Below are 13,781 nucleotides of genomic sequence, written 5' to 3'. Positions count from 1 at the left end.
CAAGCTTTTAATCCCAGCACTCGGGGGGCAGAGGTAGGAGGATTGCCAGGAGTTTGAGGCCACCCTGAGACTACATAGTGAATTCCAGGTCAGCCTGAGCTAGAGTGAGACCCTACCTCAAAAAACCAAAAAAAAAAAAAAAAAAAAAAGGTGAGAAATAGGATAATTCTCATTTTTTTTAATGAAGCCAGGATTACCGATTTGAAAACCTGGCAAAACCATTCCAAGAAAAGGAACTGCAGGCCAGTTTGCCACAGAGATAGAAAACTTCTAACCAAAATTTGTTTGTTTTTTCAAGGTACCATCTCATTCTAGCCCAGGCTGACCTGGAATTCACTCTGCAGTTCCAGGTTTGCCTCAAACTCACAGCAAAACTTCGATCTCTGCCTCTGGAGTGCTGGGATCAAAGGTAATATGCCTCCACATCTGACTGGAAAACTTCTAAACAAAATTTTAATAAGTTAAACCCAAGAATATATAAAAGATAATATATAATAAAAAGTAGAGTTTACCTTAGGAATGTGTTAAGCATTCAAAATCAATTCATATAAGTGATATAACTATAAGCAAACGAAAAGTCCCATTATATAAACTGATACCAAAAATGCATTTGACAAAATCCAACATCTATAAAACCTGTCTGCAAAGTAGGAACAGAAAGGAACTCCCACAAAAAGACCCACTGCTAGTATTATTTTTGTGATGAAAATCTCACCATTAGATATAAGAATGTCTTCCTCTTACCTCTTCCCTGTTACTTAATAGTGGAAGTTTGAGCAAGAATAACATGGTGGTTTGATTCAGAGGTCCTTCATAAACTTAGGTGTTCTGAATGCTAGGTTCTCAGCTGATGGAGATTTGGAAATTAGCGCCTCTGGAGGCAGTGTATTGTTGGGGACGGGCTTATGGGTGTTATAGCCTGTGTCCCCTTGCCGGTGTTTGGCACACTCTCCTGTTGCTATGGTCCACCTGATGTTGGCCAGGGGGTGATGTCCACCCTCTGCTCATGCCATCATTTTCCCTGCCATCATGGAGCTTCCCCTCGAGCCTGTAAGCTGAAATAAACCTTTTGTTTTCCCCCACTAGCTGCTTTTGGTTGGGTGATTTCTACCAGCAATACTAACCTGACTGCAACATGTAATAAAGCAAGGAAAAAACAAAGGAATTCAAATTGGAATGCCAAGAGATGGAATGCTCATGTACTGCTTGTGGGAATATATATCAGTACAACCAACATGAAAACAATTTAGTAGTGTTTTCAGTTAAATGCACATTTGCCAAATGGCCCCTCTACGCCTTAGGCATTTATCGCAGAAGGAAACACGCTTATAAGACACGCGCAGAGATGACCAAGCAGCACCCGGCTCTCCCTTCTGCGGCAGTCTGCTTTGTAATGCCAAAGCAGTGGGGCAGCCCAAATGTCCACCAGCAGGTGAGCTGACAGTCCAAACTCACATGCGGCCACACAACAAAACACTACTCAGCAAGAAAAAGGAATCACTGCCAAACGACGCATATCAAAATAATTATTTGATTGGAAGAAGTTCGAAAAAATGCTAGGATTTCACTTCTAGAAAGCACTAGACAATAAAAACTAGTCCATAGTGATTGGGGATGGGAGGAATGGACAGACAGATTCACAAAGAAGCATAAGAAAACTGCTGGGTGTTATTAAGGATACATTCAATACCCTAACAGTGACAATGGCTTCCTGGGCATATACTGTGCCATAACTTCACATTCTAAAATAATCCTCCATAGGGAGCACTTTACTTTACAATGACCTACTTTAATGTACTGCCTCCAGAAGCATATTGTATTGAAAAGTAAGGGTTACTTTACTTCCCCTCTGCAAACCTCTGGAGGAATGCAAAACGTGCTTACATTGCTTAAGGATATTCAGATGCCTTGAACAGAGCACTCCAACAACTGGCAGAGGAGTGGGGCCAGGCAGCAGCCTGCCTCTCTCGGAGCCCCTCCAGAGTGAAAGAACTAAGCATGAAGGGGACCCCCATCCCCAGAGAAGTGCTTGGAAGCCCCCTCCTCTTATAACGCAAGACTAACAACACTCCTTGCTAATACAAGTGTGAGTCTGATGCACACAGTGATCAGGCACCTAGCTCAGCTCTGAACTCTTCTACGTTGACTCTGGTTGGCCAACAAAAAGCAATGTGGACAAGCCCTCCTTGGGCAAGACAGATGGCTCAGCGGGTAAGGTGGCTTGCCTGCGAGGCCTAACGAGCAGGCTTCAATTCCCCAGTACCGACCTCAAGCCAGATGCAGTGATGCATGCATCTGGAGTTCGTCCTCCCTCCATCCCTCCCTCCCTCCCTTTCTCTCTCTCTCCTTGCAAATACACAATAATAAAAAAGCCCTCCTCACATTGTACAATGTGCTTTAAGTCTGTGGAACTGAGTGAAGCAGCAGCAGAGGACCTTAAGTGGATCAAGCTCAAAGCCAAAGGAAGATACTGAAACCAAGAGTGGATAATGAAGATTTGTTTTTAAGACTTAGTTGTGTGAGTGGAAAAGCACACGCCACAATACATGTGCGGAGGTCAGAAGACAACTGCGAGGCTTCCCACTGCCGTAGCTATGTTGGGAGCACAGATGCATACAGCACTTTCCACTCAGCAGTACGTGGATTCTGGGGAACTGAACCTGGACTGGTAGGGTTTGCAAGCAAGTGTCTTGAACCAGACCTGGATAATAAGAATGCTAAGAACAGAGTCACAGGCTAGAATATTCAGCAGGAATTACTTTGAGGCTCTGCTAGGAGAGCCTGGCCACTCAACTGTCCCAATAGAAGATGACTGTACAAAAGTGGAAGACAAAGCTTTGGGAGACAGAGGCCCCCAACACCTCATCACTGAAGCAGACCAAAAATGAACCCAACATGGATCAGGGAAATTTTGCAGAAGAGGGGGTGGAAAGAATGTCAGAGCCACATGTTGGGTCATGATATGCAGAGATATTTCTCCTACCCATAACTGTGGGCTAACTCCACAATGCATGACCCATATACCTCAATAAGGAGGGGCCAATGGAGAGGGGGTAGGTCACGGATGAGCCTAATAATGGTACCAAACTGTCTGTACTTGCTGAATAGAAAACTAAAAAAAAAAAAAAAAAGCTTTGGGAGAGAGCCATAAAAGGTGAAAGAAATAGCCGAGCAAAGCACCCTATCCAATCCAGCCAAGTAATGAGATGACAAGATGGCTTTCCGGCCTAGCATCTACCAGCAATCCAGGCCAGCAGCACATGGCCCTTTCTTCCACCACAAGGCATTTCCAGAAACCTTATAAGCCACTAAGATTTCTCTGCCAAGTTCTCCAAACTGTTACTTAGGGATGATATGGATCTTCTAGCAGTATTTTGCCATTCTGGTCAAGTGGTCCAACAGAGCAGCAAGCTGGCATTATACTGGCTGTCCACTCAACTCACAGCTCAAGAACAGGTGGGCCCATTTTTGGTGGGTAATGCCATCTAGTACTCAACTACCACTTACCAGGATCCTCTACACTCTTTCATCTGTTAAGGTCAGCACCGTGCTCATAAGAATGAACAGACCCAGTTCCTGCGTCCTCGGTCTAAATGGGTCGACTTGATGTCCATCCCTTATATCACCTGCGCTCGCAATCAAACGCATCTCACTTTATAGGTCGCCAGAAGCAAGGATACAGTCAACGTACCAATGGCCTTAATTGACTCTCCTGGGAAAAGTGGAGCTTCTTCCATCTGTGCCAGCTTGTTTCCGTCCCTTAGAGCCTGACGAGAAACCAGACAGGAGTCAATCTCACTTCCATCTCCATTTCAGAAGCATCCTGGTGTTCTGAGGTAAAGCTACAGAAGCGTGCAAAATGTATGCCCCCTCCCTTGAAGGACAGTGTCAAAGCTTGGCATCACAGGGCATCATGCTGCATAGTCCAGCAAACTGTTACAACACACTGACAGTTCACAGTTAAAAAGCATTAATAAATACAGAAACGGCCTGACGGGACAGATAGGTACTGTAACCACTATGCAGACAGCTGCTGTAAGTGCCTCCAGATTTTAGAAATGGGGTCAGGAGCACTAAACTACCACAGACAAAAACAACAGATGGAGGTGGTTGGCTAGCTGTAGAAATGACCCAGCTTACCAAGTGATCTGAGAAAACCTCAAGTCTAACTAAAGGGAGCAGAGAATGGCCTCAGCACAGCATGTCAGTCAGGAAAGCCACAGCGGGCAGCGGGCAGTGGGCAGGGCGGGAGGAAGTGCAGGACAAGGGACATGGAGAGTAGGATTGCTCCTGGTCACCTAGTTTAGGCCAAGAGAGTATGCGCTCTCACCTCGTCAGACAAGAGTTTAGGTTGAACGTCCCTAATCTGAAAACCTCAAATGTCAAATGTTTCAAAATGAGAAACTTTCTGAGAGCAAATATAATGCAAGAGGAAAATTCCACACCTAACCTTACAGGATTGGTTGCAGTAAAAATTCAGTGCACTCAAAAACACTTGGGGCCCATCCCTAAGACATCTCACTGCATGTATGCAATATTCAAAACTATGAAAAATTCCAAATTTCAAGACACTTCTTGTTCTATACACTTTGGACAAAAGAAACTTAACCTGTATCCCAGACTGCACAACAAAGCAGACTGCTCATCAGGCATCTCTCAGCCAATGCATTTTATCCAAATTTCACACCGATCAAGAAAATTGCTAATGAATTATACTAGCTTCCCTGGGTACATGGATACTAGGAGAAGGATGCCTAGGATAGCTGTATAGTTTGTGCCTACATTTCTATGACCAGACTGGCATTATGTACCCGGGAGCCAGTCTCTTGTAAGCGTCATTGTATACTGCCAGATAACTCAGAGGACACCAGACAAAAAATTGTGTTCTTGAATTAAAAAGCTAGGGAGCCTAAACTTGGGCCTATTCCAAGGTACTGCCAACCCATGAGATGCTACCAAGGAAACCAGTCACTTTCTCCTTGGCATGCCTAACATAATGTGTCATGAATAAAAATAGCTGATCAAAATTCCAGCAATTACCAAGCTGTGTTTCCTATAACATTAATTTCCCAAGAGGCGTAAACAGGAGTGATGTTGTTGCTTTCCAGCCTGGGAAATACTGGGTTAGACAAAACAAGCTAGGCTGGATTTTTAGAGTCGACTTTTTAGTATGTAAGGACTCAGCAAGAGGGCGCTAGAGTATAATGCATGCCTCAAGCCCGTGTGATGGTAATGGGGATTGTTTTTTCCAAGGAACACCTGTTGGCACCATAGAGATGCCACTAGTGTTCAGAGGAAAACAGGCTGGATGACAGCAAGATTCCATCACAACGTAGGAAAGGAGAATGTCTTTTACAATTCTAAATTACTGAAAATTTAAAATAAATAGTAATTATTTTTCATAGTTATGGTTTCACTATGTTTTATTACAGGGACTTAAAGAGCAATTTAAGAACATTATACAATGTAGTTGCATCAAATTTTATAAAGCAAAGGAAAAAATGCCAAGATACAATTAGTAAATTCTATGAAAAATGTTGTCAGTTTATCTGTTTGATCTAAAGGGTAAAAAAGTTCCTTCTCTCTACATCAAAAAGTTCATGGTTTAAATCATATGTACATTAGGACTCAATTACTTCCAAATAACTTATTCAATTTTAATTTCTAGTACAGATTGGCTAAGAGATGATTCAACCAACATTTTAAAAGACATTAAAGGAGACACATGGAAGCATCTGTAAAATTTTGGTTTTGTGATGCTGGAGAGCAAACCCAAGGACATTACTTTTAAGACTTTCATAGAAATTTAATGTTCTTTTTCCATTTAAGGTCTTCAGTTGACAGTAATTTCCATTGTATTTTTTTTTCTGTGTTTAATCAAACACGGGGCTTCAAGCAAGCTAAATGAATGATCTACCACTGAGGTAGACCTCATCCCAATTTGTAGGTTTATTTCTATACTTAGGTTTTAAAATATACCTTTTATGCAATGAAACAATCCAATGTGTATGCTTTTAAATGGTTGTTTTTACACACTGAACTATCACCTATCTTTTTTTTTTTGTTTTGTTTTGTTTTTCAAGGTAGGGTCTCACTCTGGTCCAGGCTGACCTGGAATTAACTCTGTAGTCTCAGGGTGGCCTCGAACTCATGGCGATCCTCCTACCTCTGCCTCCTGAGTGCTGGGATTAAAGGCGTGCGCCACCACGCCCGGCCTATCACCTATCTTAAGGGAACACTTAAATTTCCAGACGTGCTTTAACTTATTGACTGAAGTACTGACTAATTTATTATTTAGGAAGCTACATTAATCAATGTCAGAGTCTAAGTTACAAATGTTACAATGATAAAGTTTATTATAAAGGCCAAATATTATATATTATATAGATGGAATTCCTTCACTTTAGAATAACTGGGGCTAGATCACTTTGAAATATATTTAGAAATGCAAGCTAATCTAATTAAAATATATTTATGAATGCAAGCTGATCTAAGGGACTGGGGCAGACAAGATTCTCCTTCAGCTTTTGAGCAAGCCACATAGAACATTTTAATGTCCTCAGCCTAGCACTAGTTAATAAAACACTGCAGTCGGGAGGCCGTGCACAGAAGGAGAATGCACAGTGTTCTCAAGATAAGGCTGAGGATCACCAGGTTCTCTTCTTTTCCACATTCACAGCCAAGTATGACTGGAAATGCCTGTGCATTTTTATGAAGTATGAATGTTGGTGAAAAACAGGGAAAAAAAAAACTTATAAAATCTAGGACATGTTCTTAAATTGTGAAAAAAAATGATGAGAATAAAACAAAGAAATGACCCCACATTTCATTCAGCTATAACACAGGAAGTCAAGAAAGCAGTTTTAAAGGGTTAGGGTGGGGTGGTGATGGTGAGTAGTCGATGCCCTTTATGAGGCTGATGTTAAGAGATGGGATTCACATTTGTGCTAGATTAAGCTTTTACTGCAACTACCAGGTTGCATGGGACATGATTTGACCTTTGATTTATCCAACCCATATATGGCACAATCATAAAATGGAAGTGGGATCCCACAGGCAAACCATTCTTGTTGGTGTGTCTGCCCACAATTGTGTCCAGCTGAGCAATCCCCTCTGAGGAGCTCATCTCAACCTTGTTACTCCAGTAATGAAGGCCCAGCTTTTATACCTAAAGGGCAAAGCCCAGCCAAGTGAGCATGGCTCTGTCCTTGCATTGCTCCTCAGCGTGAGTGTGAGCTTCCAGGTAGATGGTTTATACCACACCTGCAGTTCTTTGCAAAGTAAACACCTCATGGTGCTCCTGGAGTTGCTGCAGGAGGGTGCTGCCAGGTAGGTGATAGAGGACAAAGGCCCAGCTGAGCACTAAGGCTTGCCAAGCAGGGGCCCCTGGAGCCGCTTTTCTAAGGGATTCTCACTTGACGTTTTTCTACCAGCAGCGGGGAAAGCTTTGAGACCCCGAAGAGTGTCTGGAGGGACCAGCACAGAGGAAGCACTCAAGAAGAGGCTTCCACGTCCTGATAAAAAGTGTAAAATGTGTCTACTCATTCCACAGATACAAGAGCCAAGTCCTGTGCCACGCATGGTCCAACCAAACTTGAATCCTGCCAAGTCCCTAGGCTCAGGAAGCACCTGGGTCATTTGTCCGCTGCCTCTAGACCCTTGTGAAGGCACCGCCTAAGCAACAGTGATGGAGGGTCACTAGCCTCACCAATGACCCTGCCTGGGGAAACCAAGAAGGACAGATGAACACATTTCTACTTGGGATTAAAACGTTGGATAAACCAATTTTTGCAAATAATGTCATAATGGCATCTACCAAATAGATGGGGAAGCACTGCCGTAGTGGTCAAAGCAACTGGAGAGCTCTGCATATCGCCTAGAAATCTACCATGAAATGGCTTCTAGGTACACGGTCTGCAGCTACAAACAGATGAACACGTAGAACTTGCCACCTGATCAGCTGCCGCTTCAGAAGGGTAGCCACTGTGTTCTTCCTGAGTCTCCTGCACAGCACCAGGAGCGTGGACAAGAAAAGGCAAAGAGGAGAAAGAGAAACACGTGCAAACAGACAGGTGAAAGGACAGAACTTCTTGTTTAAAGAGGCAGTAAGCATGTCAAGCTTTGCATATCACAACATTTGCTCCCTTGGACTTAAGGAAATAACATGAGGACCACCTATAGCAGGATCAGCCTAGAGGGAAGGACCATCCCTGCTGGGTTTGTGTTGGGATACAAAATGAAAGGCAAACAAACATCACAGATTTAGAAACAATGTGTGCTCTTCTAAAAACCTAACAACATGGTAACATACAGCAAAGAAATAAATAAAATAGCAGGTACATCATGTGCTCATTGAAAATAAAGCACACCACAGAACACAGGTAAAGGGCAAAGTCAAGCCAAAATAGAAAGGCAGTTCCTAGACAGGTATTTTAGACAGAAAGCATTCTCATACTCTAAAGAATTACTATATTTCCCAAGGTTAAATTTCATTGCAAACATGCACATAGCACATGCAAGAGATTTTATATACATGTACATATATTATATACATATATAAATATATATCTACTTTTATTGATTATTGCTAATTAAATAGTGTGGCTTACAAATGAATGTTACATTGAATGGTTCTACTTGCAGTATCAACAATGTGTGTCAAATAAACAATGGAAAGGTTGCATATCCTTCAGTTTTTTCCAATCTCTTTAAAAGTATACTAATTTTTACATAGACTATTTTCTTTCATAAAACTTTAGAAACTTGCCTTTTAATCCAAAAGGTAGTATAAAGTATGTGAATAATAAGAATGACAAAATTATAACCCATTTTAAAAGTGGCATCAAATTTCTGAAGTTGAAACTAATTAGATATATTATTACTTTATGACACATTGGTTCCAATGACTATCTTCCATAAACAGGCAACCAATGAAGAAGTGGCACAAGTTCAAATTTACTATGCCCACCTTGCATTTCTAATCAATGAATGACAATGACTACTGACCATGTGCTTGTAGTCCCTCATTGGACTGAACTTAGCACATAGTGGATACAGCCACCCATGAAGGGAGTCTGATTTTTAAATGAAGCCAGTGGTTTCAAATTTCTCGTCTACAAACACAAAGAAAACAGAATTACTCTGCGGCTTAAAATAATATTTAAGGCAGAAAATGAATGAATATACAAAAACTCACACAGCATTTCAAAGTCATGCAAATATAAAGGCAAACACTAATAGTTAACAATGTAAATCAAGGGAAGAAAGTGATTCCCACAAGCAAAAGAAAACATAGTTAAAATAAGACTTAAAAGGCAAACAACTAGTATAATAAGAATTTTACTTAATAAGGTTATCTCTGTAATACTTCATTGGCTTCAACAAGATTAACATTTTTTAAATGAAAGTCATTAAAGTATACTGTGAAAAATCCACATTGTTTCCACTTAATGGAACTAGGTTAATTTGCCATGTCTGGTACTAAGAGTTAAATGCATGCATATTACCAATCTTTGTCTTGCTTTATGTATATTCTGAAATAAAGGGAAGGAAAAAACCATGAGGAAAATATAAGCTATAATCTACTGTATCTGCATTTTACAAAATACTAGGTGGGGTGGATTGTTTTCAGACTCTTCTTCAAGTTTAGCGCTTATTGTGCTTTTTACATGGAACATGCCAACAAGCAGGTCTCTAAGTCTTACTTAGACTGGAGGACAACAATGACCACTTCTTTTGTCTGCTAAGTTCTTTAGCATGAATCACACAGTAGGCAAGGTTAAAAGAGGCCTCTGTAGGTCTAGACTTCAAGCTCCTGCCATGAGCATCCAGGGTGAGAATTCCTGTAGTAGGGGAAGCCAGTATGACACACTGGTAACAATTTTAGCATCTTGCCCCCATGAACATTGGCTTTTACTGCACAGAAAAAAAAACGACATTGTAACAGATAAAGCATTGCTAGTGAACACTGCAAGCTATGACACAGCAGAGCAAATTGATCTGAGTGACTCGTAGAAACCAGTATGAAGGTGAAGACCACTACACAGAGTGCTCCAGAAAGCACAGCCACACACATGTAGGAGGCCGTCTGCTGAAAGCAGGTATCCTTACCCTTATATCAGGCCTCCTGAAAACCTGTCAGTTAAAATACAGAACGTCATCATTGTGGACATGATACTTTTGACCTGTGAAAGATGCCATTAAATTCAATAGTCTACCCCAGGCACACCCCCTCCCCCCAAAAAAAGAACATCACAATCATTTAAATTTTGAAAACATTGTGTTTGAAAATTTCATTTGTGTTTCTGTTTGGAATTAAGAACACAACTGTCACTTGAAAACAATGATATGAAAAGGGAAGTATGGTTCCAAACCAGCCCACAAAGCCAGAAGTCCCACACGCTAGACCTAGCACAGTTTAGCTATATAGTCATGAACAGTATCATAATACTGAGGTCACCATGGGACTTAGTCTGATTCCTACTGAAATTGCATGTGCAGCTCATACTGCTGACTTCAGTGTGTGGAGGTGCTTGTTCCACTGCAAGCAGGGTGCCTACTCTGGTGGACACTGGCAGCGAGGGGAGCTCCAGGGAGGAAGAGGTAGTGGCTAGTGCTCGAGGGGAGATGAAGGCATGCTTTATTCAACTGCCCACTGACTTGGGCAACACCGCCCCCATGCCCGTGGTCAGTAAACCCTCACTGAGCGTGCAGGATTCGCGCTGAAGGAGCCCTGCTCTGAGGAAGTGGCCCACGTGATAGAACTTCTGAAGAGCAAACGGCTTCTCGTCACATTGCCAAGTCAGTGATCCCAGGCCCTGGCCATTCCAGTCTCCAGTGAGAAACATCAAGAGGACAGCCACCACCACAGCTTATTAATCCGATGCTTTTACTAAGAAGGGAGATGACCACATAAGTATGAATATACAGACGTCCTGGACATTAACCCCTGCCCTCATCAGCTCACAGCAGCTGTGCACAAGACCTGCACAAAGGTGGACCCACCAGCATTCCAGTCATGGATGGGGCGGAGTTCATGATACCCGACTCCTTGGCACTTAATGCTTGCTGGCGGAGGGGAAAGAGAGTTTCTTCAGTGGTATGGCCACTGGTAAGATGCCCATGGTCATGCAAATAACCCTTACTAAACTCAGTAGGCCACAAAAAAAGACATAAAAGGGTTGCAGAGATGGCTCAGTGCATAAAGCCTGAGGGCCTCAGTGTGTATCCTCAGGTCCCACGTAAAAGCTGAAAGGCACAACAGACGGCTGTAATCCCAGAGCGGACAGCAAGGTGAGTTCCTGCAACCTCACAGACCTCACAGCAGTGAAAGCAGTGAGAGCCCGAGAGCTGCCTCAAGTGAGGGGGAAGGTGAGGAGGGACCCAGGAAAGTTTCCCTCTGCTCTCCACATGTGTGCCATGGCATGTATGCACTCGTCCTTACACACAAGTCATACATACATACATACATACATACAAAGAAAGGAAGGAAGAAAGGAACCTAAACAGAAACAGGACTAGGTGGGATCAGTTGGGGGAGTGAGGGTAGTAAGAGATGAATATGATCAAAATACAATATACAGCTGTATGAAGTTATCAAAAATAAAATACAAATGAATTTAAAAAAAAAGAAGCATCTCTGTGTCAGCATGAAAAAAGGCATTTGAATTCAAACTGGTGTGCTGAATTAAATGGCACAGTACCTCAAAAAGAATTAAAAGATAAAGGGAAGAGAAAGGAAGGGAAGAGGATACTTAATAGGTTGATATTGTATATATGTAAGTACAATGATTGTAATGGGGAGTTAATATGATGGAGAATGGAATTTCAAAGGGGAAAGTGCGGGGGGGGAGGTATTACCATGGGATATTTTTTATAATTATGGAAAATGTTAATAAAAATTTAAAAATTAAAAAAAATTAAGTAAAAAAAGAATTAAAAGAATTATAAAGCCCCTGTGTTCCTAAAATTAGGACATTTAAATTAAGCAACTTAAGTCTGGCTTTTGCAGGGAGGACTGTGTGCATATGTCAAAATTTATTAAGCTCTGCAGTTTAAATATGTTAATTTATCACTTCCTAGCTATGCCTTAAGCAGGGCAGCAAAAGCTAAGTAAAAGGAATACATTCTTTTGGTAATTAAAGCTTTGAAATTGGGCTCGAGAGCTGGCTCAGCAGCAAGAGCATCAGGGCCTGAGGCCTGGCAGGCCACTGAAGTTCCCTCTCCAGGCCCCACATAAACAACTGGGCAAGGCCGTGCACATCTGCAGCCCCAGTCCCAAGAGGGACCAGAGATCCAACAGTCAGCGGAGCAAAGGACAAGCTCCAGGATCAGTAAGACAGGGGCTCAAATAAAGCACAGGTGGAAGAGAGTGAGCGGAACACCCAACAACCTCTTGGCCACCACAGGCAAGCGCGCCCTGCTGCAGGGAAACGCATGGGGCACTGCAAGGTCACATACATGTGCATTCACCCCCCCCCACACACACACAGGCACCAAAGACCAAAAACTAGAAAGACCTTCAAAACTGAAGGGGTCCCCACTCAAAACAAGCTTCCTTCCCTGCTGTTGGGTGGATTCCTTGATGGCTCACAGATCAAGTGGGCTCAGGATCTCTGTCTCCACCTCCTGAGCACTGAGGTTAAAGGTGAACCGCCACCCCTACCTGGCATTCACATGAGTGTGGGGAATCTGAACTCAGATCTTTCCTCTTGTCAGCGGGAGCTTTACCATCTTGATACATCATCTTTAAATAGATTACTGGCCTTTTACTTAAAAGATGAGCGAGTCAACTTTCTCGCCAGCTTCTGCACTTGATACATATTAAATCTTACATGCTATTATGTTATATATTAAATGTCACCAAATTCCTTTTCTGGGTTTTTGAGGTAGGATCTCATTGTAGCTCAGGCTGACCTGGAACTCACTGTGTAGCTCAGGCTGGCCTCAAATTCTGGGTGATTCTCCTACCTCAGCCTTCTGAGTGCTGGAATTAAAGATGTGTGCCATCCATGCCCAGCACATTATTAAATTCTTAGAACAATTAACTATATTGAGATTTAAAAAAAACTCTATTACTGAACCCACTTTTTAAAAGTTTTATTTATTTATTTGAGAGTGACAGACCAAGAGAGAAAGAAGCAGAGAGAGAGAGACAGAGTGGGCGTGCCAGGGCCTCCAGCCTCTGCAAATGAACTCTAGATGTGTGCCGCCCCTTGTGCATCGGGCTTACGTGGGTCCTGGGGAATTGAGCCTCGAACCTGGGTCCTTAAGCTTCACAGGCAAGCGCTTAACTGCTAAGCCAGCTCTCCAGCCCTACTGATCCCACTTTTGATGATCAAAGCAAGCCACAGTTAATGAATCTGGCCAAAGTCAAGATGGCACAGCTGCTACTTAAACCTTGGCATGCTGGTTCAAGATTTACTCCCCTGACAATGCTGCCTCTGTGTGGGTCCTAACACACGAACTATAGTCACAACCCCTATTTTGACACCTCCACATTACACTTAGATCTCCTAACGTGTTCAAGGTTTACTGAAAAAACCAATACCTCTCCTTCATTCTCTTCCCCCTCAATCTCTGCTGCACTGTTTTTACACTTGTTCCGTAACTATAATTTCTGATGCTTTTTTTTTCAATTATTTATTTATTTATTTATTTTGAGAGTGACAGACACAGAGAGAAAGACAGATAGAGGGAGAGAGAGGGAATGGGCGAGCCAGGGCTTCCAGCCTCTGCAAACGAACTCCAGACGCGTGCGCCCCCTTGTGCATCTGGCTAAC

At 42.5% G+C, this 13,781-nt stretch overlaps 1 protein-coding gene across 7 annotated transcripts in view; it reads right to left on the bottom strand.

The window, feature by feature from the left end:
* Positions 1 to 13,781, bottom strand: part of Mtmr1 (myotubularin related protein 1) — a 72,788-nt gene that overhangs the window by 44,014 nt on the left and 14,993 nt on the right. For 2 of the 7 annotated variants that reach the window (XM_004668927.2, XM_045140424.1), the window contains one exon: positions 3,692 to 3,767. The exons of 1 other annotated variant lie outside the window; for it this stretch is intronic. In XM_004668927.2, coding sequence (XP_004668984.1) covers positions 3,692 to 3,767 — 76 coding nt within the window. Of the gene's footprint in view, positions 1 to 3,691; positions 3,768 to 7,952; positions 8,004 to 9,506; positions 9,534 to 10,110; positions 10,135 to 13,781 lie in introns of all 7 variants that reach the window. 4 more of the 7 variants (XM_045140421.1, XM_045140422.1, XM_012951311.2 and 1 more) reach the window with 4 other exon arrangements.

The sequence above is a fragment of the Jaculus jaculus genome, chromosome X (assembly GCF_020740685.1).
Source record: "Jaculus jaculus isolate mJacJac1 chromosome X, mJacJac1.mat.Y.cur, whole genome shotgun sequence".
Classification (NCBI taxonomy): domain Eukaryota; kingdom Metazoa; phylum Chordata; class Mammalia; order Rodentia; family Dipodidae; genus Jaculus; species Jaculus jaculus.
This window is presented reverse-complemented; position numbering and strand designations above follow the sequence as displayed.